The following is a 24,736-nucleotide window of genomic DNA, read 5'->3' on the forward strand; positions in this document are numbered from 1 at the left end:
ATATGTGGTGCCAAGGAATCGAACCCAGGGCCTCATGTATACGAGGCAAGCACTCTTGCCACTAGGCCATATTCCCAGCACCGCATGTAGTGGTTCTAACCATCCTCAGACTTTTCCAAAGACTTCTTAAAAGTCTTGTGGGTCAGGAAGAGGGCATGGCTACATGAACCTGGGCCTCTCATGTCATGCTTAATTAACCCTTTAGTTACTCAGATATAGACGTGGGAATGGTACTCTACTCTGAGCTTGATAAGAAAATGGTATGCATATTCATGTCAAATTGATGGCTCATACCTATAATCCTAGCTACTCAGAAAGCTGAGATCTGAGGATCATAGTTTTGAAGCCAGTCCACGCAGGAATGACTGTCAGACTCTTTTTTTATCTCCAGTTAACCACCAAAAAGCCAGAAATGGAGCTGTGGTTCAAGTGGTAGAGTCCTAGCCTTGAGCAAAAAGAGCTCAGGGACTGAACTCAAGCCCTAAGTTTAAAGCCCCAGGACTGGCACAAAAAAATAAATATAAAATTGGGGATCCTTATTGATACCCTGATGGTGGCCCCAGCCCTTTCAAGGTTTCATTTGTTTCTGCTCTTACGTTGCAGAAACCCAAACACAAGATGGAGGCCAAGTGGTGGCCAACCCTGTGCCTGAGTATTTGGTTGATAGCGCTCAGGTAGAGTTGTCATGGTGCTTCTGACAGGATCCCTGCCCTGATGCTGCCTGGTGTCTCATGGGAGTGGAATTGCTGAGTAAGGGAGGAATGGGAGACCTGCTCTTGGGCCGCATGGATCCCAGATGCACAAATGCTGAGTAGATAGATGGGAGCCGACGGCATGTATGAAACAAACTCTAGGGCTCGGTGGGTTGGAAATTCTTGATACAGTCGCTGGCAGAATCTCTAAAAAATTTAATGTAACGATCTTATTGTTTTCATTAGGATGATACGTGAGCCTTATAAAACAAAACAAAACAAATCAACTCTAGCTAGCAGTAGAGGGAAGTACAAAGAAGAAAGCAGCACCACCTGGGTCTAGATTTTAGTTCCCAGTTGATAATACAAGCTTTCTAGATATCTCTTTGTATGCTTTCAGACAGAATCGATAACTGCAAAAGTAAGTTAATTTCATGGAATCAAGGTGATCCTCCTATGCATGTTGTTTTCAAAATAAAGACTTTAATACTTTCATTTAATAGAAAAAAAGAGGCAAATAATACTGAGCAAATCACTAATCTATAGGCAATTGTTTCTTTAATAAAAGAAATGAGTTTATTTAGATGTCCTGTAAGACACCGGTTCTTAACTGGAGGTGTTTTTGCTCCCTGGAGGGCATCTGGTAATATTTAGACATACTGGGTTGTCATGAGTAGTGGTTGAGAGCTTCTGGTCTCTGGTGGATAGGGCCTGCCCCCCCCCATCCCACACCACTAACTATCTTATAATACATCAGCCCCCACAACAAGGAATTACCCAGGCCAAACTAGTGCCAAGGTTGAGAAACCATGCTATAAGGATAAGAAAATGTTCACGGAAAACCATTAGGAAGGTAAAATTGTATTTTAACTTGGTTGTAGTGCTAGACAATTTGTGTGTGTGTGTGTGTGTGTGTGTGTGTGTGTGTGTGTGTGTGTGTGTGTGTGTGTTGGTACTGGGACTTGAACTCAGAGCCTGGGCACCGTCCCTTAGCCTTTTCAAAGTTGATGTTCTACCACATGAGCTCACAGCCTTTAAGAGGCTAACTGGAGAAAAGAGCCTCACAGACTTTCCTGTGGGACTGGCTTTTAAACCAGGATCCTCAGATCTCCATCTCCTTAAGTGGGTAGGATCACAGGTATGAACTACTACCTCTTTGAGTGGACTCTGTAATAAAACAAAAAAAATCATCTCTCCTTCACCTTGACAAGAAAATCAAGAGGAGGCATATGTTACTTTTATCCTGTCAAGATTCTTAACATTGATATTCTCTTCTACAATCACTGCCAGGTGTTAGTGGTTCTCTGTGTAAATGATTCACGGACAAACACCCCATCTCCAATCATGTCTGCCCTTCTAGTTTCTTTTGTGTCACCTCTGGGTGGATTGTCCTGGTCAAAATTGCACTTGCATGTTTGACTTTGTATCTGAGTACCGTACCCAGAAGAGAGGAGAGAGGTAGTAGGGTTTCTAGGATGTTGAGTGGGGGAAGGAAATGTACAGCAGGGTTTCCTGGAGAAGTGGAGTTGGGTCTGGGATTAGACTTTGAATAGATTTTAAGGGGAAACAAAATTATCAGTCTTAACTTCCCAGAAGGGGGGAAGTAGGGCTGCATGAACACATAGGACAGGGTAGTTGGTATATGCTGTCCAGGAAAGTGATGAGTTTTTTGCTGGCTTACATGTGCTGGGGAATCAAGCACCTGTTGCCATATTGTCTGTATGTGGATGTGAGGGTTAAACCAACAGCTGAGTGGCTATATTAGATAACTTTCCAACTCAGATCAGATCATGATAATTGAACCATGGTACCTATGCCATGGAGGAGTCTTGGTCAGTCTGCTTCCCTCCTCCCTGCTTTGTGAGTCAAAGATGAGATTCTCCAAGGTCAAGTTGTATCAGCAGGTGGTTCAGGATAAAGATGTAAATGTTCTCTACATATTAAATTTGGATTGACCATCTACTGACTCACAAATGTATGTCTCAGATTCTGTGGAGATAGTGCCTGTAGTATTTGCAAGATTATGGGGACCTAGCACATTCTGAATCCATTCTTGAGCCAATAACTGCATTTATAGTATGAGTAGTGTATCCCATAGGCGCTGCAGAGAAAGACAGAATCTACAGCCAGTTCCTAGCATAATTGGAATTGGGTGTTCTGTTCGTGCCATCATAGATGCTCATTGCAGTGACACTTACTGATGGCTTTGTCTTTTTTTAGGGGAGTTATCCAGTTTGGGAAGATTTCATTAACAAGGCAGGAAAGCTGCAATCTCAGCTAAGGTAAGTAGAAGCTTATGTTCTATGGGACAAGGATGGGGGTGGGATGGACCAGCATGTAGACTGTGCAGTTAGTTTTGGAAACATCACAGATAGAGAAGCACATAATGAGTTCTGATTGACATTACTGTATACTAACCATATGTCCTGACCCCCTAATTCCCAGTTGTAAGATTGGACTCGTATCTGCTTTGGTTCCTTCTGCAGAAATTTTGAGAGTGTGATACATGCGTGTGTGTGGTGTGTGTGTGTATGATATACATTAAATATATATTCACATAGAAATATACATTATATATTACACAATATATGTTATATATTACATAGTTTTATGTTTTTAAACATTGGATTTGGACTCAGTGTCTGGGCCCTGTCCCTTACCTTTTTTGCTTAAGGTTGGTGTTCTACAACTTGAACCACATCTCCATGTCTGGCTTTTTTTTTGGTGGTTAGAGATAAGAGTCCCATGGTCTTTTTTGCTCAGGCTGTCTTTGAACTGTGATCCTCAAATCTCAGCCCCCTGAGTAGTTAGGATTATAGGTTAGAGCCACCACATTCATACTGCCCCTCCCTGTCCACCAGGCATATGTTAATTTGTTTCTCGATCACACAGCCCCATGAGGTGAATGCAATTACGGTCCTGCTTTACTGATGAGGAAGTAAAGCTTAATATAACCTTATTTACGTTTGTATAAGGTATATTTAATGTTTTTTGAAACCAGAAAACATAGATCCTGAGGGCAAGGGACCATTCCTTTATTGTTTTGTAGAACTATTAGCTCGTAGCTGAGAGTGTTTGATTTTGTGTTAGGAGAAGGATAAAGTTAGTACTGCAGAAACAGCCTATTAATAAGCATTGGGGTATTGAAGCTGAATCACTCTTTTGCTGTAAGTTTCTGGCTCTTGCTCTGTCCCCTTAGAGAAGGCCGAGACATCTTGTGTCTCTTGTCAGGAAGTACAGTACAACTGTCATTTAAAAGCGCTTAATTCCTCAGAATTGACTACCATCCTAATTTGCAGCAGAATTCTAGTGAGTGATATTCAAGGCACCTCTACAGATGGCTCATGAAATCTGGATGATTGGCACTGAGCTGAATGAGAATAAATCCGGCCATTGTGTCAGATATTAACTGTAAATCAGAATAAGCTATTTATAAATCCCAGGATGTTTGATAAAGCTAACTTTGCCAGGGTTTGCAATTGCTACCATCTCCTTAAAAAATAGATTCAAAGTTTATATGTGCATGTGTGTGTGTACACATGCGCATGAACTCCTTTTTTAAAAAGATTTTTTGAGCACAATGGTTTTTTTTTCTCTACTGAAAAGAAGAGGCCTCATTGGAAGATGGTCCTAAGGAACCACTTCTAGTCTCTTCCAGAAACCTTTTACTTCATAGCAATTGTCATTGTGTTTAAAGACCATTTCATTGCATTTTCTCCATGTCTTTCTAGTCCTTATTTTCGTTCTTCTTCAGCAACCTTGCTTTCTTAGGAATGCTTAGTTGGAGACTAGATCCATAGATGAAATACTTGAAGACTGCCATCAGCTCTAAATTCCATTTTAGAAAGCCTTTGAGGATTAGTTGGGGGCCTGGACTACTCTCCATACTTCCTGGCTTGACATTATGGGTCACAGTGCTAGGAAGCGTCAAGCCATGTAGGGCCCAAGGCATCTGATAGTCTTTAAGGAATTAAACAAAAAGGAATTAAAAAAAATTTTTTTTTCTAGGACATAACGTGAGGAAAATACTTCTCTCCATTCTCAGCTTTTAGGAATTCAGATTGTGAAGTGAAAGGGGACCCTAAGGTTGAAAGAACTACATCTTCATAGTTGGGAATTGTAGAGAAAAGGCACCTTGCCAGGAGCTACCCTTTCAGATGGTTGGATTTATCATGTTGGGATGCAGGTCACAGCTCTGATAGGAATTTGTGGTTTTCACAGTCCCTTGGGTTTTTCACCTCTGTTTTCCTTTCTCTGCATCGAATTGTTGAGCTCTAAAATCTCTTCCTCAATTTGTGTGTGTGCATGTGCACATATGTATTTATTTTCCTACTTTTAAGTTAATTTCACTTGTTAAAAAATACATATTATTATGGGGCTGGGAATATGGCCTAGTGGTAGAGTGCTTGCCTCGTATACATGAAACCCTGGGTTCGATTCCTCAGCACCACATATATAGAAAAAGCCATATAAGTGGTATGGCTCAAGTGGTAGTGTTTGCTTTGAGCAAAAAGAAGCCAGGGACAGTTCTCACTCAGGCACTGAGTTCAAGCCCCAGGACTGGCAAAACCCACCACCACAACAAAAACCCCATATATATTTTGTGTATGGGGAGTACTAGGCTTGAACCTAAGGCTTTCACTTGACTTTTTCACTCCAAGCTAGCACTCTATCACTTGAACTACACCTCCACTTCCAGCTTTTTTGTTGATAATTGGAGATAAGAGTCTCATGGACTTCGCTGCTCAGGCTGGCTTTGAACTTCAATTTTCAGAACTCAGCCTCCTGAGTAGCTAGGGCTATAGGGGTGAGCCACCAGTGCCTGATTTTTTTTAAATTAATTAATAAACTAATTTGTTGTCAAAGTGAAGCTCAGAGGGATTACAGCTTCATATTTAAGGCAGTGAGTACAACATTTCTTATCAAACTTATTACCTCCTCCCTCATTTTTATCCCACCTTCCTTTTTTAATGATGCTTTTTTCCTTCTCTATAGGACATCTTATCTTTTCCTCATTTGCAGATTTTACCTGGTGGTCATTTAATATAGTCAGGGCATGTTTGAGGTATAGAGAGCACTGGGAAAAAGCAGGGCCAACAGGCTAGTGGCTATTCACAGGCAGCTGAATGTTCTCTCCTGGAAGGCTGCATTCATTCCCCAGTGGAGGTCTTAGCCCTTGAGCTGTAATGAGGTTGCCAGTGTGACACATTCCTCATGCTTTTGTTATCTGTTTGCATTGTAGGACAACAGTAGTAGCAGCAGCTGCCTTCTTGGATGCCTTTCAGAAAGTGGCCGACATGGCCACCAACACACGTGGTAAGCAGATGGCGGGCTGCCTTCCAGCACTAACTAATCCCAGCATGTGGGCTCACCCCCACGGGTGGCTTCACAAGAAGATACAGCTTAAGTTATCATAGCCTAGCTGACTCATAGTGTTCATTTTTTTTTTAAACTGTGGGGTTCCACATATTAGAAGTTGTGACTAGTCTCTTGTATGAGAAAGCACATGGGAAAATGAATTGAAAACACTACTGTTCCTGCCTGATTTGGCCTCATGTGGTTCTGATCATCTTGATGACTTGCTAGGGGTAGAACTTTGGACTTTGCCTTGCTTGCACTTTGTTTTCCTGCCCTGGCGTGGGCTGTCCTACCATCTTTCTGTGGAATGGGAAGCACTAGAGAGATGATGCATAGCTGTTGCTGGGCTCTGTGTCTCCCCCATCAGACTACAGATGCCTTGAGCTAGACACTGCATTTTCCATGTCTGAACCCCCATGAACAGAGTACCCAGAACATAATTGATGTCTATTAAATGAGCAGAAGGAAAAGACTGAATCTAGTGAATACTAAGGCCATTCATAGCATGTGCAAAGAATAAGGAGAAGATCCATAATCTAGACTAACCTCTATCTTTAGAATTACAGCATCACTAGTGATATAGATGATGCTTGTTAGAGATTTTCCCCTCTTTCAAATTTAACCTCTCTCTTCTGAATTGTCTCTTGTCTTGTTCTTCTGGGCCTCCTCACTGTCATTCATAGCTTCATACTTGGTCTCTTTGTTGTCATAGTGACACTGAGACATTTGGGTATTGGGAGCAAGTGATGGGATTGTTTCCAGTTGCAGGAGAGTTTAGTTTCTTCAAAGCCCACATGGGTTTCTGGAGATATCCTTTGCCCACAGTAGTTATTAAGTATTCAGATGGGTTTACAATGGAGGATTGTGCATGTAAGAAACTCCAGCTAACTCCTTTTATTGCAGTATTGTCATGGGACCACAAAAATCAATACATTACTCTGCTTGTCCTGGAGGGGGCTTGCAATTGAGTGGGGAGAATGCAATGTGTAAATAAAGAATGTCAATGTGGAAGTAATGTGTGTGGAATGGTAATAGTGATAGGACAGAGTGCCAGGGGAGAATAGAAAAGTGAGCAATTAACTCCGCTTAGGGAATTGGGGACGTTTCCCCAGGGGGAGACACTATTTTTCATCTTGTCTTAAGGTACTAGTGATGTTTCTAAACATTCCCTAGGAAGATATGATAGAGACATCAGAGCTGTGGTGTGTCCAGCCATAACTTAGCCAAGGATACAGGTCTTAGACATAAGTATTGTTATTTTTTTTTTCAGAAATTATCCTTTAGCTTATGTGTCTGCTAAAGAAGCTTAAAGAAATCTAACCCCAGAAAAGAATTGTAGCATGCAAGACAGTGTTTTTATCATGGTTAACGAATGGTCTGCTTTATATTCTCTTAGTCTACCTCAGCAGTGTCTGGAATTGGGCTTATCAGCCATATGTATTGACATCTTTGTAGAAGACCTATCAGAATATATCTTTGGTTTTTTTCTCGGTCCTTGGGATTGAACTCAGGGTGTAGCCGCTGTCTCTGAGCTTCTTTGGCTCAAGGCTAGCGCTCTACCACTTGAGCCCCAGTGCCATTTCCAGCTTTTTCTGAGTAGTTTATTGGAGATAAAGGTCTCACGGACTTTCCTGCCCTGCCTGGCTTCGAACCGTGATGGTCAGATCTCAGCCTCCTGAGTAGCTAGGATTACAGGCATGAGCCATTGGTGCCCAACCCAGAATATATCTCTTTAAAATTTCTTTTCTAAAATGCAGCTCCACTATTGTGAAGAACTTAGATGTGTGGGTGGCTTTGCATTTTTTGAGACAATGGGATTCATGCTTTTGTGTTTCACTCTTTATTACTGGATGGATCCTGAAGGATGGACTAACAAGATATTGACTGATCCTACATGTTTCCTGTGGTGAAAACCCAAGTTTCTGAGCATACTGCTTCCAGGGTGGTTCTTGGGGGCAAACTGGACATTCTGGAAATGCTCATAGCTCAGGGGTAGGAAAATAGCAGTTACTTGTGGGAAAAGAAACTGGAAGAAGCTTTCTGTGGTGGTGATGGGTGTCACTTTACTGTGCAGTAACACACCAGAGCTTCTAAATAGAACTCAGTAGCCACTGATCAGACTTTACAAGTCTCTCCCTTCCCTCAGTTCTGCTCAGCCTCTGGTACTCACCATTCTGCTCTCAATTTCTGTGGGATCATGTTTCTTAGATAGCACATATAAGTGAGATCACGTGGTACCTCTTTGTTTGTGCCTGGCTTGCTTCTTTTAACGTCATGATACCCAGTTCCATGAATGTTGTCACAGATACCAGTATTTCATTCTTTTTATGACCGGATAGTATTCCTTTGTCAGTAAATACCACAGTTTATCCATTGATGGATACTGATAGGTTGTGTGTGGGAGGACAGTATTTCTTCAACACACTGATTTCATTTACTTTAGATATATATCTGGTAGAAGGATTGTTGGATCGTGTGGTAATTCTGTTTTTATTTTTTTTGAAGAATCTTCATACAGTTTTCCATAATGGACACACAAATTTACATCCTCACCAACGATATTTCAAGATTCTCTCTCCTCCACATCTTTACCATGCCTTTTTTGTCTTTTTGGTAATAGCTTTCTCATTGTAGTTTTGATTTGCATCTCCCCAATGATTAGTGAAGCTGAGTGTTTTTCCATGCACCTGCTGGCCATTCCTCTGTCTTCTTTTGCAGTCATTCCTAAGCATGTCTTTTCTTGGCGAGTCTCCAGGATTAAAAGCTCACACCTCTCTGGTTTCCAAAATATTAGCATTTTGTATTGTTTCTTAAAGGAAACAGCTCTGAGACATCTTTGTCCTTTTCAGCAAGTCGTTTTTAATAGTTATTAACAAAATTTACTTGGAAAATAACGTTATATTTACTTAGCCACTAGAAGGGAAAAATCAGTCTAGTTAGTATGTTAAACTATGTTGAAAGATGTTTGAACTCAGTTTTGTTCATTGGTTTCCAAATAAAGTGTAAGTTAGCTGTTTATATGTATTTTGGTATGTAATTAAACTATAATGGAATTTGAGTATATCAGTACTAGATACAGTCCACTATTTTGTTGGCTTTATATTCTAGGATGAATATATAAGTTGAGATAAATATAAAAACACCACCATTTTTTCTGGATTATTGGCCACAAAGAGTAATTTGTAAGCATTAGTTCTACATAAAATCCCAGTTGGTGGGTTGACATGCTTTTGTCTGTGTTACTTAAGAAATGAAGAAAGAAAAATTCAAGCAGCAAGGCAGCATGGTCTCTGTTGGGGAGCGGCAGTCCCGGACGTGTGGGTGTGAGCCTTGAGCTGTCTGCGCCTTGCCTTGTGCTTCCCTGGGGGCCAGCGTCCAGCTTGCGACCTGAGTCAGCATTGGGCCTTCCTGGGCCCCTGCCTCGCTCGCTTGTGTCATCAAGGGTCTTTGAAGAGCACAGTGCTGTGAGACGTGTACTTTTGTCTGCCTCTGTGTGCTGTTATAATTATCTTTATAACTTTGAAAAGTCAGCGTAGGATGCTCAGGTGGTGATGCACTACCTATAGGAAGGGATTTAAGGTTTTAAGAAGGAAAGAAATGGATACCAAGCAGGCTCGTCCATCCATTATCTTTAGTATCCCCAGACTTTGAGGAGAGCTTTTGTTTATTTGTTTTGTTTTTGTTGCCAGTCCTGGGGCTTGGACTCGGGGTCTGAGCACTGTGCCTGGCTTCTTTTTGCTTAAGGCTAGCACTCTACCTCTTGAGCCACAGCATCACTTCTGGCTTTTTTCTATATATGTGGTGCTGAGGAATCGAACCCAGGGCTTCATATATACGAGGCAAGCCCTTAAGTCTTTTTATTTCTCACAAAGCCTGCAGAGTAGGTGCTTTATGACCTACTTCCTCTTAGGTGATGAAATGGGGACCTAGGAAGTATACCTAAACTGACCAGGGTCACACAGCTAGTGAAATGGCACCACAACCACAAGTTAGGCCATTAAATTAGGCTTCTTCAAATATGTAATCCTCGGACTTAATATAAGCTTATGTTTGCTCTTAAAGCATACTTGGTCTCAGATGCACTAATAAAGCAATTAATGCAAAACTTAGAAAAATGACTAGGTTGGAAGTCGAGATGCCTGGTTTAGCTGTTGGTATGCCCGCTGAGTGACCCTTAGTAAATCATACATCAATCTGGGCTTTGATTTCTCACCTGTAAGACCTGGGGCCTTATATAATCCCCAGAATTATTTTTTTGTAGCTCTAATAATATATTATTTTCAGTGTTGCTTTAGTCTTGTTAAATTCATTGAATACAAATGAAGTTGGGCATTGTAATTTTCCTTTCTCATGTTATCCTTGGACCTTCTGATTTTTTGTTTTATTTTATTATCTTGTTTATTTTATTTAAGTAGTTGTACAAAGGTGTTTCTATTTACCATGTCAGTTTACCAGTACAGTGCATCTTGATCAGTGTCACCCCTTTCATTGTTTTGCTCTCAGGACAAAGGAAGCCACATTAATTGGAGGAAAAATGGAGGGAGAGGGTTAGAAAAGTAGGAAACAGAGATGGGCATGGCCCCTCTCAGACATGGAGTCGTGTGTGAGGTCGACCATTGAGGGTCACACTGTGTTTTCTTCACAACCGTGGATCACCAGGGTGGTTGAAGAAAATCTCTATGACTCATGTTTGGTAATAAAGCGAGTTTGCGTCTTTAAAAAGTACCATATGTTGTTACTGCATGTTACATATTTTCAATGTGCATCTTGGTGAATCACACATTCTGCACATCTGGTGACTTGTATCATTACTGCTCCAGCAGTTTGTTTTTTTTTTTTTTTTTTTTTTTTGGCCAGTCCTGGGCCTTGGACTCAGGGCCTGAGCACTGTCCCTGGCTTCTTCCCGCTCAAGGCTAGCACTCTGCCACTTGAGCCACAGCGCCGCTTCTGGCCATTTTCTGTATATGTGGTGCTGGGGAATCGAACCTAGGGCCTCGGGTATCCGAGGCAGGCACTCTTGCCACTAGGCTATATCCCCAGCCCAACCAGCAGTTTGTTTTAATACAGATTTCCAGGCCCTGTTTCATACCTGTGGAGTCATAATAATTGGGTTAGGGGGGTCTCTGATGTTTAAAAGCTTCCTGGGAGATTTTGTTCCCTAGCTAGGTTTGTTTGTATTGTCATACGACACCTTGTGCCATTTTTACTGTCATCCACCTGTCCAGTGGCTTCCTGTTCCTGCCCACTTCTCCACCCACACAGAACCGCTCACTGTTCCTGAACTCACTCACAGGACAACTAACCCTTGTCCTTGCATTCTAGGCTTAGAATCCCCTTTCCAGGCTACCTCTGTGCCTCTCTGTATGCTGAGAATCTGTTGCTTGTTTCCCAAGAGCATTTTGAAAGTCTCCCGGCCTTTGAAACCTTTGTTTTCCCACAGGAAATGCAGAGTCCTTCTTTAGGGATCTGGGGCATATGCTGCTGCTGGAGCCATTTTCCCACTGCATTGTCAATGAAACCCCAAGATAAGGGACCATGTCTTCCTTTCTGAGAAGCCCAGACTCCCCACTGCCCTGCCAGATGCAAACATCTGTCTTAGCAGGTACAGACATCAATGAACCGAGTGACAGAATGTACATGGCAGCTTCCACACTCACAAGGCCCATGTAAGGAAGCTGGTCTCCTCTGGGTGCTTGTGCGGGAAGCCACTTGGATGTCATCTTGGTGGGTTCCATTTGGGAGTGCAAAGTTTGAATCTCGGTGACCCCTCCCTAAGGGCTGCAGTGGAATGTGTGTCATGGTATTTCATTGTGGCCGGAAGGGGCTCCACTCCGCCTTGAGGAGTTCATGGGAAGGGCAGGGGGGGAGGTGGAAGGTGGCTTCCTGTGCCTGACCAGGTGGGAGAAGGGAGGGAGGCTTCCTCTGTAGGGCAGAGGGTGCTGGAAGTATTTTCCAAGCTCCAGCTACACTGGGCCTGTTTACCGCCGAGTTTTACTTTAACCAGATTCTTTAACTAGGATTTCAATAGTCCTTAACCTCTGAACTGACTTTGTTGTTCCAGTTTAGAACACTTTCATGTAATTAGAGTCTTACTATTTCTACAAAGCTCTTTAGCCTTAAAGTGGAAAAAAGTTTAATTAAAAATTATTAAAAAAGACCATTCTTACAGGCCTGGCTTTGAACTGAATATTTTTGAAATATTACCTTAAAAGAACGTGGTCAAATTCAACCATTTGATTAAAGAAAGGTGTAGAATTACACTCCACCTACCTGTGGCCATAGATCAGAAGCTGTCTTTGTGTTCTTTTCTGCCCGTTCTACTTCATTATTCTTAGTTACTGTCCTTACTATTCTCTCACAGGGGAGAGCTTGTGAGAATCAAGCTTGATTGAAATTTTTCTTTTAAAAACTAAGCTTGATTGACTCAAAAGACTCAAAGGTGGTATATTAATTGTTATAATGGTTTTTACTTGAGCCAAGGAAATGTGAGAAATAGGACAGAACATATCTCCATTTTCTTTTTCTTCAGTACTGAGGACTTAGGACCATGGCTTCATCTTTTCTAGCCCCCAGCCCTTTGGATTTTGGATTTTATTTGTGACATATCAGGGTCTCACTAACTACATAAACTGGCTTCAAACTTACTTATATGCCTCCCAAATATCTTAAGATTATAGACATGTACTGCCATGTCTAACTGCTGGCATTCATTTTACCTATAGTGTCTGTCATGGAGGCTCCTGAGCTTTGATTTTCTAGAGTGTGGCACATCATTTGTACCCAAGATACAATTACTGGTTGGCTAAAACATTGATGAAAAGAAGGACTTTCTGTTTGTTCACATACGGATGAGCCAGCAGCTACAGTCTCTAATAGTTTTTGGTATGGTGGTAGGAATGCTAGATTGAAGATGACTGGGAAAACACTATGTAGAGTTTCATTTTGGGAGTCTTGAACTTGACCTCTTGATTTTGACTCCCATGAATTATTATCAGAAAGCCTGAAGCTTTAGTTTAGCTCTGCTGGTAGTAGTAATTATGTTTTAAAATGTCCCATTGTTGTATTGAAGGTGGTTATGGAGAATTAAGAACAAAGCTTTAAAAATAAATTTCTCACAGCAGTGGATCAACATGGGAAAGGAGCTGGGCAAAGACAAAGTGGTTGTATTCTCCCCCCTTCTTTCTTGTTTGCTTTGCTTTTAGTTGTAGATCTTCGGCCAAGACTTGCTTGTTCTGTGGGGGCTGAATTGCTGCCTGTAGTAGCAGAAGGCACATGTGACTAGTGAACACTTAAAATGAGGCATGTGTGTCCCAGACTGAATCTTTAATATTTAAAAATCTTAGCCATCTGATGCCACATGTGGCTTTTGGATTATGAAGGCTTGTTCTGCCTTAGCAGGAAGTTTAGTATGTTATGAGTTGTTTGAAGGATGTGTTTTGTGGCACAAAGCCTTGTTGAGAGCCTATAATGCATAGTGCTCCGGGAATGATAGTAAGATCAGTTAGGTTTGGGGGCCTGGGTTTGGAGGCACTGGGTTAGGGGTTGTAGGGACTTTGGGAAGACATGTGGGGATGGAGTTCTTGGTGGAAGAGTACGTGAAAATGATAATTCTTAAGCATCTTCATTTTATGTATTTTCTGTAAGCATGGTATTATTCTTAAAGAGATAAAAATTGGGTCCTGTGGAGAGGACTGAGTTTTCTCTTTTAAAAAATATAGATTCCTAATTTGTGAATCTCAAATTCAGAATGCCCCACAATCTGAAAATTTCTAAGTGTCAACCTGACACCACAGGTGGGAAATTCCATGCCATGAAACTCTGTCTCACACACATTATTACTGAAATGGTTATGTAAAATTATCTTTATACTCAGGTAGCTGTATATGAGACATAAATAAATTTAGTGTTTAGACTTGGGTCCCATCCCTAAGACATCTTATTACCTATATGCAAACATTCCAAAATCCTAAAAGAAGTCAGCAACACAAAATCCTTCTAGTCCTAACCATTTTAGATAAGCCTGTATATAATAATGTGTAGACAGACACACACGTACCTGTGGAATTAAAATTTCACGGGAAGGTGGTGATTAGGTAAAAGTGTCCAGAGAGACTTCTTTATAGGAGCAGTAAGAGCACAAATGTTTGAGAAGACAATTTTTAAGCCAGGTCGTCCATTCACCTGTTGCTTCCTTCTAGATACATTTATTTTTTTGTGAATTTGAGAGTGGTTGTCAGGAGAGACACTCTCTGAAATAAGAAAATGAGTAAAATGAATCTGTGTGTCTGGGCTCTGTTGAACTCTCATGGGGCAGGGATGAGAGGCCAGTCTCCATGTGGCTCTGTATTCATCATCATAAATGTCCTTTCGCCACACACAGACACGAGGAACGACTCTAACACGGGGTGATGTTAAACAAACATTCCTTTGTTGATTGGACTTTGGAGTGACAATCTTCTTAATGTGTTTTTTGCTCTTGTTAGAGGAAGTAATTATAGCTTGGGACTTAGGATGTAGCAGATTCTTGCCTAAAATGCCAAAAACAAACAAAAGCAAAAGGTGAAACAGTTAAAGCCAAGTTCCCTCTTCCTGGATGGCAATTTCCACACACAGTTGACTTTTGGTGGGCTGTGCTGGTAGCAGAACTCGGAATAGGTGGGCCATTGCTTCTTGACTTCCTTCAGCCCCTCAAGCCTTCCCACTTCAGGTGTCTGTGTGAAGATAAACGTAATATATGTACTTTAGATATATGTACTTTAGACTGAATATCCATATGGTTTCAATCTTAAAGTATGAAATAAAATCCTATGTAAGTAATTACATAAATTATGAGATAGAGCTAAAACCTGTGGCCATTATTATGTTAAGCACAGCTTCAAGTTAAGCCCCCTCACTACTCCTTACCCTCTAATACAGAAGGAGTAACGTAAAAATAGGATGCTTAGCTTAGCTGGGTCCATAAATGTGTATGCTACACATGGGATAAATGGGTTGGGTAGCAACAGTTGCCACAGACAGGTTGTTAGTTGTGGCTAACCGGTGTTCCTATCTGGGTAGTGTTTCCCTGAACCTCACTGGTGTTTTGTACTTTGCTTTGTATCTTTGTGTCTCTTCACATGATTAGGATGTGGGCTGTTCTCTGTCTCAACACAGCAGTTGTAGTCAGTGCTGGTGGATTATGGACAACCAGTGGAAAGGAAAGAGGAAGGGTTAAACTTTGTGGAGGGATATGTATTTTTCTGGGTGACTGAGTAGATATGTGTGCAGTGTGGTTGTTTGTGTTATTGCTTTTAGGTAGTTGATGGTTGACATAACTAAGTCATTTGTTCCACAGTTTCATCTTTTCAGTTCCCAAGGCTTCCATGTGATTTGTTCATAACCAAGGATCATTACTGCCTCTACTGCTGTCCCCCAACCAGCCCTTTCCATACAAATTCTGTCTCTGTGTGTGTGTGTGTGTGCGCGCGCATGCACACCAGTCCTGGGCATCAGTTCAGGGCCTGGATGTTATCCCTGAGTATTTTACACAAGACTAGTATTCTTCCACCTTAGCCATAGCTCCACTTCTGACTTTTAAGCTAATTGGAGGTAAGAGTCTCATGGACTTTTCTGCCCAGGTGAGCTTTTAACTGTGATCCTTAGATCTCATCCTCCTGAGAGCTAGGATTACAGGTGTGAACCACCAATGCCTGACTGCCTTCCAAGGTCTTTACCTTTGTCTCCTGTAGTAGCTAATGCCCTTCCCATCACCCTCACGCCCCTACCAAACCCACACAAACCATTGTAGCCATTTTGGGAAATACTATCATGAAAGGATGCAATTATTTTAGCTCATACAGAGGGAAGCAATATTTTTTTGGTAATGCTTTCTAGTACAAGATCACTTGTCATACAGCCAGATCTGCTTAGCTCAGATAAAAATAACCATTTGGGACATAAATGTGAACTTGAAGACCCTTGAAGATGTCATTCTAGCATTTTTCTAGGATGGATCTGTTCTGACAAAATGCATAGATACCTCCGGTCTGCTACCCCTGATAAATTCCCCGCTTAAACACATGCATGAATGAAAACTACGTAGGGCTCTAATTTCTACTTTACACAGGAATGTGGCCTCTGGGATAGGAAAAAAGGGTTAGAGGGAAATCACTCAGGTAGTAAGGAGTATTCAGAAGGCCTTTTGCCACCCAGAACCTGGCAGTGTATTCTCCTGATGCAAAGAAATTTGATTTTTATATACGGTTTTTAAAGTAGCTTAAAGTAAGAATGAACCTTGAGTTGGTTGTGTGTGTGTGTGTGAGAGAGAGAGAGAGAGAGACAGACAGACAGACAGACAGACAGACACAGAGAGAGGTGGGGCGGGCAGTGTGTGAGGGAGTTCTAGGGTTTGAACTCAGGGGCTTGGGTTTGTCAGTCAAGCACTCTGCCAATGGAGTCACACCTTTGCCCCTTACTGCTTTACTGTTCTCCTATGGCCTCACATTTGTGCTTAGACCACAATTCTTCTATTTATGCTTCCTGCATAGCTGGTGCTAAGTGTGCCAGCCACTTACACCTAGCTCTTATTAGTTGAGATGGGGTTCTTCTGAAAATTTTGCCTAAGCTGGCCTCAAACTCTTATCCTCCCAATCTCTGCCTCATCAGTAGCTACCAGTGAAGCCTACCATTCCCAGCATTCCCCCTTTCTTCCATGCAGCACAGCTAGTATCTAGTGCATTCTTTTCGCTTTTACTGGAAAACTGAGTGTTGGCAGTGAAGCCACCTGCCCAGGGCCATCTAATACAGGAGAAGTGGGAAATTCCAGCCTGGATTTTCTGTCTTACAGGTTTTCCTCACAGCTGCCTCTCTAACCAGGTGTCTGCTTTGCCTTCTTGGGGTTAACAGTGTGCAAGTTGGGAAATAAACATGGCTTTGAGGACAGTAAAAACAAAAAGGCCCCATCCTGTGCACTTGGTTTATTATTATTATTATTATTTTTTGGCCAGTCCTGGGCCTTGGACTCAGGGTCCGAGCACCGTCCCTGGCTTCTTCCCGCTCAAGGCTAGCACTCTGCCACTTGAGCCACAGTGCCGCTTCTGGCTGTTTTCTGTATATGTGGTGCTGGGGAATCGAACCTAGGGCCTCGTGTATCCGAGGCAGGCATTCTTGCCACTAGGCTCTATCCCCAGCCCCTGGTTTATTATTTATAAACCATTTTTGTTTATTTGTTTAGAAGAGATCCTTGGTCATCTGGTTTTCCTAGGAAGCTTTGCACTTAGTTTCTCATTTTTCCTTTTTTATGGAAGTGATTTTTGTGTTGTCTTCGCTTTAAGGGAAGGGGGACCATTTTTTTGCTTACATTTCATCATTTGTTATAGTTGACATAAGCTTATTAATGTAGGGAAAACCAACCTACTATTTGCATTGACACACACACACACTCTCTCTCTCTCTCTCTCTCTCACACACACACACACACACACACACACACACACTCACACAGTTTTACTCCCCAAATGTTTGCCCTCTGCATGGAAGCCTTCTTTCTAGTAAAAGGCACTGCTGTGGCGATCTGCAGCTTCTCCTGCTGTGTGCGCCAGGGCCCAGGGACCCCCGGTTACCATGGAAACTAATAACCAGCCACTAGATGGTACTTCCCTTTAGAGCCACATTTGAGCACGTTTCACTGTTCAATACAATGCTCCATCTTCCTCCCTTTAAAGAAAAGGGCAGAAGCTGATTGATTACAAACAATGTAGAAAGAATACTGGTGTTCCTGGTAAGGCAGAAAGACAGCCTTCACGTGCATCCTTTTAATGAGATTGTCAGAAGTGGGGCGGAACACAGTTTTCCAAAGATGGCCAGAGCCAGCTGATCAAATACAAAAGAACTGTGGAGGAGGTGGTGAAAATCCCTCTCTCCATGCCACTGAGAGCTTCTCTCTGACAATGATGGGCATTTGAGGCTGATTTGAGTCTTGACCTGCTGACTCTGATTGGATCCCACTGGTTTGTCAGAGGGCTTAATGGCAGACAAAAGAAGTCCAGCTCTGCCTGTACAGCCAGCCTGCATTTCTTCCTGACATCCTGCTCCCAGAATCACCCAGGGAGATACACACCGGGAGCCTGGGATTTCACGCCCAGATCCCAGCCCTTGGACGTGCCATCTCAGCACGTGACTGCCATCTGTGCTGTGTAGAGGCGGCACTTCATTTGGATAATACGATTTAAACCCAAGTGCAAGATGTATTGCTTGTCCCGGAACTGGAGGGAATAATGAGCCATGAAAATGCACCCCCTGACCTCCCGGTGCTTACTGTTTACAGGTGGCTTTAGAGCATGTGCACGTGGGAGATGATGGTAATCCTGAGCGCCAGGCTGCCTGCACATGTCGCACTCCTGCTAATGGTATTGAGGGAGAGCAAAATTGACCTCATCTTTGTCTCGATGGGTGCTGCTGGTTCTGCGTGTTTGTTTTTCCAAATGTGCTTGTATAAAGCAAACACTGGGAGTGTGTGCTTTCTGGAAATAGTGAAGCAACAGAACCTTTGCTGGTCCCAGGAAGTGGGGCCCACAGCCTATCTTTAGCTTTGAAGGTTCTGTGCCTGGGAGGTTGAAAAAGGGGGTAGAAACTCAGTTTGTAAAAAGGAAACTGGCTTGGTGAGAGGATGGGACTTTATTAAAATAACATGACCATACAGTTGTAAGGCCATAAAGCTTAGGGTGTGTATGAGTCTGTGTAACTCTTCAGCCTCATGATTTTTCCACATTAGTGGTCAGTCAGAACTGCCTTGAGTCTTAGAACTTAGGCCAATTTCTCCACCTCCATAAGCGTTTTTTGATCTTCAGACCAGATCCTTCCTTATAGTGAGGTAGCCTGTGCCTTGCAGGGTATTGGGCAGCATCCTAGCCTGGGCAGTCTTGCAGTTATGTAAATCAGAAAGGGCTCCAGACAGTGCCCACTGGACAGTGGTCCATGGCTGAGACCCACCTTGCTGGACCTCTCAGCTGTTTTGATTGGGTAGCTTAACAGAAGTAGGGCTTTGTGTTTTTCAGGGCACTGGTGGACAGGCTGGTTCATTTAAGAAGGTTCTAAATTATTTACAGCTAAGCTATGATTTTAGAAATCTGATAGTTTATGCATTATTTGATTGAGGAACCACCTGGCTACAGTTTGTATATGAAACTCTGGAGAGTCTACCAAACCCTACTAGAAATGTCTTCTTCCTGTTGTAGTAGAGTGTTGCTTTCCAGAGTGTAATAGGGCAGGGCTTTCCTCTTCCTCCTCGCCCCAAAGCTCCAGTGATGAAGTGTGAAGACAGTGCCTGGGGTCCTGGCAGTGGAGCCGCTTCTCTCACGGACAGTGGCTCTTGACCCAGCCAGGATGAGGAAACTGTGCCAGGCCTACTCTCCCCTTGTCTGTGGGTGACCTCCGTGGGTGAGTACTGTTTAGCACACTGTGGTCATTGTGTGATGGCAGTGGAGCTCAAACGAGGTCACGTGACTCCTGGTGTCCCTGCCTGCTTAGTGTCAGATCACAGACTTTTCAGGCCATTTAGAGATGCCCCACGCTCACTTCCGATGCCGCCTTGGCCCTACCTGCCCCATCTGCTCCGCCTGTCTGTCTCCAGCTGCTGCTGCCACTGTGGGTCCAATTCCATCTTCGTTTTTCCTTACAGACTTACTTGACAGTTTTGATTGTCCAATAAAGCTGTTATGATTTTGTTTATGATTATTCTAGTGTTTTTGTTTAGTTTGTAATGTTCACACATACTCATAATATTGTAGATATGATATATATGTGAATGTATATTCACACACACGTGCCCAAGGAGTTACTAATCTTTCATATACACATAGTGGTCAAATCTATACTCTTTCTTAAAGTTGTTGATTGCTGTTTCTTCCATGGGGAGAAAGAAAGTCTACTATTCTTTCAGAAATTAATGTTTCTAATTCACACTCCTTCTTGAAACATGGCTGCCTTGTTGTTAAGCCTTTAAAAAAAATTCTTATAGCTTCCAAGATCTTGTTCTTCTCTGCTGCTCTATAATTTATAAAACCGTATTGCAGTTGGCTTGGGTAGAATTTACTTAAGCATAGTTGAGCCTTTAGATTTTCCTTCTGGCATGGACAAAGGCATCATTAATTATGGATATGAATTCCTTTTGCAAAATGACAAGATTGAACATTTCCTCATGCCAGTAACCCAGCTGTCTCATTCTGATGCTCCACAAAGCCTTTTTAGAGATGTGTATAATGGCTGTGGCACCAGATACTAAAAAATAAGACACTAAAGAGAATGCAAAGCACTTTCCAGTTTGTTTATCTAGAAGGGAAAAAAATAATGAAAGGTTTTTGCTTTATGGTGGTAGTTTCCTTTCTTAGGATGCATTTGTGGTCTCCCAAGTTTTGGCCTGGTTACAAACCAAGTGAGAATGCTCTGTTGTGCTTGATCCATAATTCTATTTGTTCAGATGATTAGTATTTGGGAACTCAGAGGACTAGGTCATGCCTTTCTTCAAGGAAAGCAGAGTTCACGCTTGCTTTGGTGATGGAGACATGGATAATGTCAGAAGCAACTGTGTTCTGAGCATCCCCATGTATGGTCATGGCTTATCATGGTTTCACTACAATGCGCAGGACCTATTCTGTTGTTTGTGAACTGAGATGGAGTTCTAAGTCCTGTGGCTTTCTGCAGCACAGTATATGGCCGGAGCCCTCAGAGTGCCTGCTCAGCTACTAGCTGACCATCTCAGTAAGATTATTTCTGACATTTCCACTGCCCTGTATCCTGTGGGCTTTGCTGCTAGAGAAGATGACCTAGATATGACAGTTAGTTGGTTCTGTCATGTTGGGAAGGATGTGTTCTTTGTTTGTTCGCCTACACTTGTCCCACCTATGTTGCTGTATTTCCATCCAGATGCCAGAAGCCAGCTCTCTTGGGAAATCCCTTCTGCCTTTAGAGCCCAAAGAGAGAGAGAGAGAGAGAGTGTGTGTGTGTGTGTGTGTGTTTGTTTGTGTGTGTGTACATGTATTACAAGTTGAGTATCCTGTATCCAAACTGTGTAGGACCAAAGGTGTTTTAGATTTTGGATTCTTTTGGATTTGGGAATGTTTGAATATATGTCATGAAGTATCTTGGGAATAGAACCCAAGTGTAAACAAGAAATTTATTTTATATATACCTTGTGCACATAGCTTGAAGGTAATTTTAATAATTTGTTTTTGTCAGTTGTGGGCTTGAACTCAGGGACTGGGTGCTAACTCTGTGTCTTTCTGTACTCAAGGCTAGTGTTCTATCACTTGAGCCATAGCGCTCAACCTTTATAGGAATATGTATGTAAAGTTAGTATTTGATAATGAGCAACAAGCTGTTGAAAAGCCCTATTATACTCATAATTAATTCTTCCTCCCTCCCTTCCCTTCCCTCTCCCCTTCATCCTTCATTCCCTCTTCTCAGTCCTGAGGATTGAATCCAGAGCTTCACTCAGGCTAGGCAAATCTTCTGCCACTTGAGCCACATCCCCAGCCCTTTTGTTGTTACTTTCTTTTGAATATAGGATCTCACTGCATTTTTTTCTGGTGCTAGATTCAAACTTGTGATCCTTCTGCCTCTGTCTCCAAGAAGCTGGGATTATAAGCATGAACCACCCATCTTGTTCTGCTCTTAAGTTCTTCAATAAGCATTTCATGTTCATGGTTTATATGATTTGTGGACCATTTCCTTTTTCACCAGATGTATATGCGTAAAACAAAGTTGTTTTGTTGTTATTGTTGGTTTTTGCCTACTTTGAGTGGGTCTGCTGTAAGGTTAAACATCAGGCTTAAATCACATGGCAGAAACATAGGGCCAGACAGTCCACTCTATTGTCAGTTCACTACTTGAGGAAAATTAGAAGAAGAATGAAGATGGCCTGAAGGGGCTATTGGCTGGGAAAGGAAGGGTGGAGATGCTGGGTAAATAGAAGTCTAAAGAAATATTTTTAAAGCCTTTCATTTCTGTTTTCTTCAGGAATGTAGTTAGGGGTATGATTTGGCTTGAGAGGCTAGTTCATATTGCAGTGTTTAGTGTTGTGTCTAGTGTGCACATGGGGCTGCTGAAGGAAAATGTCCATCCTGGGTCACTTGCAGCGCACTGGTTGCCTTTCTTTATGAAGGGACCTGCTATCAGTCTTGAGTTAGCCTTGCAGTTAGCCACTGGGCCAGGCAGAGGGCTTTATACTTCACCTAGAGTCCTGGTTATCCCTTCCTGATAGCAGCTCTCTTCTGCCTCTTTACCTCTCCTGTTATTTCTGTCATGGAAATAACTGGAACTAGATTTAGGACAGGTCCTTATTCACATGAGCATCTGAAAAGACGTACGTAAAAACAAAAGAAAACTGGGAGTGGCAGGAAAGCAGTGCCTTCCTACTCTGTGATAGTGTGTCCCTCCAGCCAGTGCACAGCCAGCGGTCAGGCGTGGTCCTGCGGCCAGGATTTCTCTACTATTGCCACAAGGAGAGTGAAATTTCTAGGATTCATTATTTGGTTTATCTTTTTTTTTTTTTTTTTTTTAATAAAGAATGAACTAGGTGCTGGTGGCTCATACCTGTCCTGGGTACTTAGGAAACTGAGATCTGAGGATTATGGTTCGAAGCCAGCCCAGGCAGGAAGTCCATGAGACTCTTATCTCCAGCTAATCACTAGAATGCTAGAAGTGGAGCTGTAGCTCAAATGGTAGAGTGCCAGCTCTGAGTGAAAAAGCTAAAGGACTGAGCCTAGGCCCTGAGTTCAGGTCCCTTTATGCCTCCAAAAAGAACATGTCTCAGCCTCCCTAGGTGATTCTGAATTTCATGGTATAAAATTTCCCAAACCCTCTTTTTACGTAGGAGGAAGCTGAGACCTTGGAGTGTCCTCCATGCTGGGCTGTGCCATTCTGTTCTTAAAGGGTGGCCTTGAATGGGTTATCACCTTGCTTAGGTGTGATGAGCAAGGAAACCAGCCACAAGCACAGAGGATCTCTTTGGCCTTGGATGGATGGATAAGAATAGCAGAGCAGCAATGGCCCGGCAGCAGCGGTGTGGATGTAAGGGTTCCTCGGAGCCTCCCCTGGGTTGCCAGAGCACCTGTCGCATTTACACCTGTACAGTCACTACTTGGAACCCTGCGCTGTGGTCTTGAATGCTGAGTTTCTTCTCAAAGAGTCCATTGGTGATTAGAGACTCAGTGTTTTTTCAAAGACATGAATGTAATACATAATATGCTATTAGTGGACTAGGCATATTCTGTACCAGGAGTAAACAGAATGGTTACATTGGGTGCTGGAAGCTGAGTGCCCTAGTTTGGGCATATAGATGAGCTCTCCCCACCATCCTCCCCTTACATCTTCCTTGGAGTGGCGTTCCCTTCTACACATTGTCCCCTGCCATGCCGCTTCCCTGGGCTTCTCCCTCAGCCAGTTTTAGCTGAGAGTAGAGGCCGCAGCTGGCGGGCTGGCAACGGTCCCTGGCAGTTTGACATCAGCAAGGGACGAGGCTCTGTGTAAACCCCCATGACTTTGTCCCCGTCCCTGCCCAAGCTGCCCTACTCACTGGAGGTTTCGTCTCCCAGTCCGGTGCTGGAGCCTGTGATGGAGTTGTCCTGCCCCCTGTCACAGATGGGGGTGGTCTGATCCAGTAGTAAGATCACTTTGGGGAAACCTCACCCCCGTGGTCTGCTCTGTTTTTGGCATTTTATGTGTTAAACACTGAAACTCCAATATGATTCTTAGCTCTTTTGCGGTGTTTTCCAAGGGATTAATACGTAAATAATGATCAAAAGAATAGATAAAAAGGTAGCCTGTGTGCTAAAAAGAGCCTGATGCTGCACCATGAGCTAGAGATGTTCAAGTAGTTGGGAGAAGCAAATGAAAACAATATTTTGTGACAAATAGGTGAAATTAAAATTTAAGAATGCATCTAGAGAGCTTTATGAGTACTACCAGCCCACGCTCTGGGTGCTTGCTTTGTGCCTACTTTTGCACCCCACTGGCAGAGCTGAGGATAGTAGAACCAGGGGCTTTTGTGGAATAATTACCCTGATTTCCTTTATAGTGAAATACCTTGGGAGGACAGGGAGGAGTGGAAGGAGGGTTGGCAGTGTGTTATTTGCTTGCCTTTGGTAAAATTTAAATGTGGAAATGGATCCATCTTTTAAAAAGCCTTTTCTTCCTTGATGATTGCTATAGTGCCGAATTGAGGGTCTTGATTGGAGAAGACAAAAGAACAAAATTAACCCCAGATGATCCTGGCAACCATGAGAAGGAAGGCTTTGGCATGGCTCCGCAGGAGAATCTTCCTCTGACCACTGTTGTCTCTGCTCCATACTGAGTCCCCTTACATTCCAGAATAGTCTATCTTTTGCCTTTCCTCCCATAGGGAACACAGCAGGAGAATGTTCATCTGCCTGACTTTATTATGTACACCGTGAAGAGCACTTGACATGACACACTGCGCCGTGCCAGGTTCTTTTAATCAGCGCGTGTTTGGTGCCCGTGGCTGGCTGATGCCCATAGACAGGGGCTGTTGGGGAGAGATTGTCGTTTGCCCCTTCCATTTGCCCATTGGGATTAGACTCACTTTAGACTGAATCCAAACCTTAAATGGAGAAAGAATTTGAGGAAACAGGGATTCTTTTTTTTTTTTTCATTACAGCTTAAGATGCTTCACACCAAGAAGGAGTTGGTTC

At 42.7% G+C, this 24,736-nt stretch overlaps 1 protein-coding gene across 7 annotated transcripts in view; it reads left to right on the top strand.

Moving 5' to 3' along the window:
* The window catches only part of Mtss1 (MTSS I-BAR domain containing 1), a 142,367-nt gene that overhangs the window by 17,781 nt on the left and 99,850 nt on the right, over nt 1–24,736 (top strand). For all 7 annotated transcript variants that reach the window (XM_048359277.1, XM_048359279.1, XM_048359280.1 and 4 more), the window contains exons 2-3: nt 2,913–2,974; nt 5,935–6,008. In XM_048359277.1, coding sequence (XP_048215234.1) covers nt 2,913–2,974; nt 5,935–6,008 — 136 coding nt within the window. The remainder of the gene's footprint in view (nt 1–2,912; nt 2,975–5,934; nt 6,009–24,736) is intronic.

The sequence above is a fragment of the Perognathus longimembris genome, chromosome 12, assembly GCF_023159225.1.
Source record: "Perognathus longimembris pacificus isolate PPM17 chromosome 12, ASM2315922v1, whole genome shotgun sequence".
NCBI lineage: Eukaryota > Metazoa > Chordata > Mammalia > Rodentia > Heteromyidae > Perognathus > Perognathus longimembris.